The sequence below is a fragment of the Sinocyclocheilus rhinocerous genome, unplaced genomic scaffold (genome assembly GCF_001515625.1).
Source record: "Sinocyclocheilus rhinocerous isolate Xijiao unplaced genomic scaffold, SAMN03320098_v1.1 scaffold19, whole genome shotgun sequence".
Taxonomy (NCBI): domain Eukaryota; kingdom Metazoa; phylum Chordata; class Actinopteri; order Cypriniformes; family Cyprinidae; genus Sinocyclocheilus; species Sinocyclocheilus rhinocerous.
In genome coordinates this window covers 3,654,368-3,659,724 of record NW_015638975.1, presented here as the reverse complement: position 1 = coordinate 3,659,724, position 5,357 = coordinate 3,654,368, and the positions used below count along the sequence as shown (strand labels likewise).

At 37.8% G+C, this 5,357-nt stretch overlaps 1 protein-coding gene across 3 annotated transcripts in view; it reads left to right on the top strand.

Moving 5' to 3' along the window:
- LOC107750584 (myotubularin-like) overlaps nucleotides 1-1,617 on the top strand; it is a 14,825-nt gene extending 13,208 nt beyond the window's left edge. For all 3 annotated transcript variants that reach the window (XM_016566060.1, XM_016566058.1, XM_016566059.1), the window contains one exon: nucleotides 1,296-1,617. In XM_016566060.1, the coding sequence (XP_016421546.1) occupies nucleotides 1,296-1,478 (183 nt within the window). In that variant the 3' untranslated portion in view covers nucleotides 1,479-1,617. The remainder of the gene's footprint in view (nucleotides 1-1,295) is intronic.
- Nucleotides 1,618-5,357: the final 3,740 nt, after the last annotated feature.

Below are 5,357 nucleotides of genomic sequence, written 5' to 3'. Positions count from 1 at the left end.
CATATTAGAATGATTTCTGAAGGATCATGTGACACTGAAGACTGAAGTAATGGCTGCTGAAAATTCAGCTTTCCCATCACAGGAATTAATTGCATTTTAAAATATATAATCATAGAAACAGTTATTTTTAAATTGTAATAATATTTCACAACGTGACTGTCTTTACTGTACTTATGGTCAAATGAATGCAGCCTTGGTGAGCAAAAGAGACAAATCTTAGTTATTCCAAACTTTTGACTGGTAGTGTAAACAGCTTTCATTTTCTTTAACATAGAATAATACTTAAGAATCACTTTAAATAATGGAGTAATGTTCATTCAAAATGCTAACTTTCTGATTCTTCTACTCTTTCCATGTTGTTTCATTCACTAGAACGTTCGGGTGAAGACGGTGTCTCTGTGGTCTTTTGTCAATCGTGACACATCCTTGTATATAAACCCCTTCTACACACCAGAGTCCAGTTGCGTGCTTTACCCTGTAGCCAGCATGCGCCACCTAGAGCTTTGGGTGACTTATTACATCAGGTGGAACCCTCGCATACAACACCAGGTATCAACATACATTCACAATCAGGTTGTAGTTTCTATAGCATTTTGTATGGTGATAAGCATTATTTAAGCTGACTTTTTAGGGTATATACAAATGGATCTTTGAAGGGGGAAAAAGCATGTGCATCTTTTTTTACAGTGGGTGTTTTTGCCTCTGGGTGGGATTGAGTATGTGTGTGTGTGTGTGTGTGTGTGTGTGTGTGTCTGCACACCCGATTCAGCGGTGCAGAAAATCCTCTCTCTCCAGTTTAATTACGTCCTGACTGGCACTGCAGTGAACTGTCACTCAGAACGTCCTTATAACCACACACATACACACACACGCATTCTGTTACAGAGGTTTTGCAGGAGCTGCTCCAGCATTGGCATAAATAAGCATTTTACCACATTAGTCATAACAAAGATTAATGCTGTTTACCATTTACATATTAAATGTAACCAAAACAATAGACCAGAAAAAAAACTTTCAAATGTAATGTGTACAGGCCATAGTGCCATGTTTGAGTATTAAACTGCACATTCTTATTATAGTTATCCAGCTAATCATAGATTAATACAAAATGCTTGTCCGAGAACTAGTATTCCAGCATCTTATTATGTGCATCAAAAAACATTTGTATCATAAAAATGCAGATGTGATCAGTTTCCTTTATTTGAAATCAGAGTGTTTTTGCTGCCCTCTGGTGGCTATTTGATGCATTTGTCACTTCACATGTGTTAATGTTTGTGTATATTTGTGCATATCAGCAACAGAGTCCAGTGGAGCAGCGCTATAAGGAGCTACTGGCATTGAGGGATCAGTACCTGAAGAAACTGGAGGAACTGCAGCTCTCAGACTCCGCCCCCTCCTCCACCCACTTGACAAACCGCTCCACCCCCAATGCTGCCACGCCCAATCAGCACATCACACACTTACAGACACCGTTTTGATCCCACTCACAAAACTGTTACAGACGTTGGACATTTGTACATAGCAAAAGTGATAATTATGGTAACACAATTAGTAGTGATGTCGACGATAACGAGTAACAAAACAATTATGCAATAAACCACAGTACGGCCTTCATCACGCAAAAAACGTTAAACGAAAAGAGAAGCCTTAAAGTGACAGCGCTGTTTTTTTGCACGCCGCAAATCATGGATGAAAGTGAGTCAGATTATGTGTGGCTGTCTCAGACACCACTTGGATACTGTTTGGAACAGTCATGTGACGATTGAAAGCAATGGAATCGGATGGACGTATGTGGATTATGTGTTGCGTTACATGTGTTATTAGAGTCCTAAAGTGTCTAGATCTGAGTGAAGAACATTTTCGAATGTTGAGCACTAGTAAGATGGCATCTAAATGGTGTTCAGAGTGCTGGTCTTGTAGTCGGTGTGGTGTCCAGTCAATCCAGTATCAAGCAGGGTCCTCAAACATTGGTAGAGCAATCGTTTCATTAGTATACTTGGTTTAACTGCTTGACAAACTCAAATGGCTGACCTCAAAAGGTAAAAGAAGCAGATATGTTGTCTAAATGTCTTACTTTTTCCTCCGTAAATGTCATTCGCTGCTCAGGTGAGTGTATGATATGGTAGGAAAATGTTCTGAAGCGGTTAATATTAGCTTGTTGAACAGAACCAGGGTTTTTTTAAGTGAGCGACGTGGATACCTTTTTGGTGCCTTTACTCATATCTGAGGTTTTCAGGTATATATTTTATTGCGAGACATTTTTTTTTCTTTATGGCAGCATCAGTGGTAGAATATTCATTTCCATTCACTGTGCGTTTGAGCAACAGGTTGTTTCTTCTCCTGCTGAGTTCTGGAGTTGAACAGTTTGAAGCCCTACATGCTTGTGGCTTTACCCCATAAAACGACGTGCAGTTGCCACGGAAAGCAAATATTTTGTTTCTGATGGAGCTGACAGTATTGCTCCCAATGAGACGTAGCATAGTCTGCAAAGTCTTTTGGGTAGGACTTAGCGGCTGGGATATGAAGCGGTGTGTTTGAGCTGTCCCAAATTCAGCCTTTTCCTGAGGAAGAGAGCGGTGACTGACACGGGGTTATAGAGGAGGGCTTCATTGAGTCATTGCTCATGCTGCCTCGGAAAACTGAACTTCTAAAGACTTTGACCTCAATGAGGATATGACGTTTAAACCATAGTGTGTGAAGAAGACAAACAAGTTCAATAAACAAACAAACCATTTGCGGTTGGTTGTTTTTAGGGGGGAAAAAAGACAGAAATCTATTTTTTATTTTGTACAAGTACCAGAACTATGTAATTACCTCAAACAAAAACCTATTTTACTGTTGAAAGTTCTATTGTTGTCAAATATAATTATTTTATTCAGTGTACAATTTGACAGTTTTATAAAAAGGAAAGTAATTAGAAAAAAATGTTTTGGTTGGTTTTGGTAATTGTAGGTAATTTGTTGGACATCCTCTTATATGTATAATTTCTTTCTTTTTTTAATGGGCATTTAGGTTTTGCTTTGTAACATTTTAAAGATCTGAAAACGATCTGATTCTGTAGGGAATTCTTTTGTTCTCAATCCCATCGCATGAGATTGAGTGAAGGAAAGCTGCACTCTGAATTTTTTTTTTCTCACATTATCTTAAGTTAGACATAATAGTTTAGAGGGATCTATTTGTGTTTTGTATTCCCACATGTATCCTTTATTTGTTGGCCAGCTATTGTTCTGTACATAATGCTGATTAAATTAATTTAAAGAGTTCACATGGAAAAGACTGTGTGCTCATTATTCCAGGCATTCTGATTTTATGACAGTGGGGTTTAATCAATCCCATCGCATGAGATTGAGTGAAGGAAAGCTGCACTCTGAATTTTTTTTTTCTCACATTATCTTAAGTTAGACATAATAGTTTAGAGGGATCTATTTGTGTTTTGTATTCCCACATGTATCCTTTATTTGTTGGCCAGCTATTGTTCTGTACATAATGATGATTAAATTAATTTAAAGAGTTCACATGGAAAAGACTGTGCTCATTATTCCAGGCATTCTGATTTTATGACAGTGGGGTTTAAATGTTTCTTACATTTGTTATGTGCAGCGCTTATAGCATATAAACCACCCAATGCAATTTGTCTAGAGCGACTAATCACCTTTAAAAACATGTTTTTCAAGACCTGCAAGCATGCATGACTGCAATGAAAATGCATACTCTAAAAACCAAAATGTATATACTATCACAGAGGTATGAAAAAAAACTCATCTTATAGAGATGATTTCCAGACAATTTAATAAGCATAAGCCTAATCTAAAAGCAAACAGTTATATTAGTTTCCTTAGTTATATTAATGAGGTGCATCTTATTGAAAATCAAAAAATGTACAATAAGTCAAACATACAGTAAAAACCGATATAGTGAGATGTTACAATTTAAAATAACCGTTTTCTATTTTGATGAAGATCTATTTTACATTTTTGTGACATAGACATGTGGGGGCGTGCTAGAATGAGCCATTTTAGGTAGGCGTGGTTGACTTAACTTTTATAAAGAATATCTCTTTGGATTTGAGACTTTAGTCTTTGCAACTTTACAGATCTTCTTTATGCACCAAGAGCTTGTAACACTTCAAAGAGAAAGGAAAAATTGAAATCGCATCATATGACCCCTTTAAAGCTGAATTTCCAGTAGCCACCAGTCTTCAGTGTCACACGATCCTTTAGAAACCATTCTATTATGCTGATTTAATGCTCAAAACATTTTTTTTTATCAGTATGGATGTTGAAAACAGTTCTGCTGCTTGCTTTTTTTTTTTTTTTTGTGGAATCCGTGATACAATTGTTTTCAGTATTCTTTGTTAAATAGATTTCAAAAGATCAACGTGTATTTTAAATATATAAAGTCTTCCGAATGTTTATGTTTAAACGTAATTTCTGGTGGGAAAAAATACACATGCATACGCACAATATATGGCTGCCGATATGTTAGTGATCTAAATATGGGTTTGACAGCAGGGGGAAGATTTCGTCATGGCTGCCTCCTCGACATAAATAAAGAGAAACGCTATTTGTCAGCGGCAGCAGCAGAGCAGGAAGCAGTGAGGCGACCGCAGAGCAGACTGCTGCACACGAACAGCCAAAGAAAGATGACTTCCTAAACACAGAGATTCCGCTAGCAGACTAGAGGAAGCTAAAAGACATTCACATCTTACACGACGGAGCTCGGATAAAGTGAGAAATGGAGAAACGGCAGCATTCGTCGGGTTCAGAGAGGGGCTGCCGGCCGTCTGTCCCGCGTAAACCGAGGAACCTCGGAGGAGCAATCCCTGCACCTCGACAAGACGGCGTGGATTCATTAGACAGGTACAAGACGTGGGTTTATGCTCACATGTACAATTACATATGTATTTTTCATAAATAAGCGATCTACCGTGTGCGAACACGCGATACAGGATGGAGAGATAAGACGCGTCCTATATATGGTTAATGTTATGATATTTACCCTGATATATACTGTATATTATAGTTTATTTGTGCTCAGATAACACTAATATCAAAACTATTTCTTATTAAATGATTTCTGTCCATTAGAAACTATCAGCACGCATCCTTCCATCATCATTTTAAGGTAGTAACGTTAGCCTGCAACATGTGTTACCAAGAAGTGATACATTAACTGCAACAATAAGACATAAAAGCATTTTTTAAAGCCAGGTTGCAATGTTGTTGCATTTTTCACCAATGGAAGATCAGACTGTGTGACACATTTCTCTGACCTCATATTGCCATCTGTCATCTTCAGTCCACACTGACTGGCACTGCTGGCAGATGCATTGACTGAAGCACTTGCTTGAGTGTGTT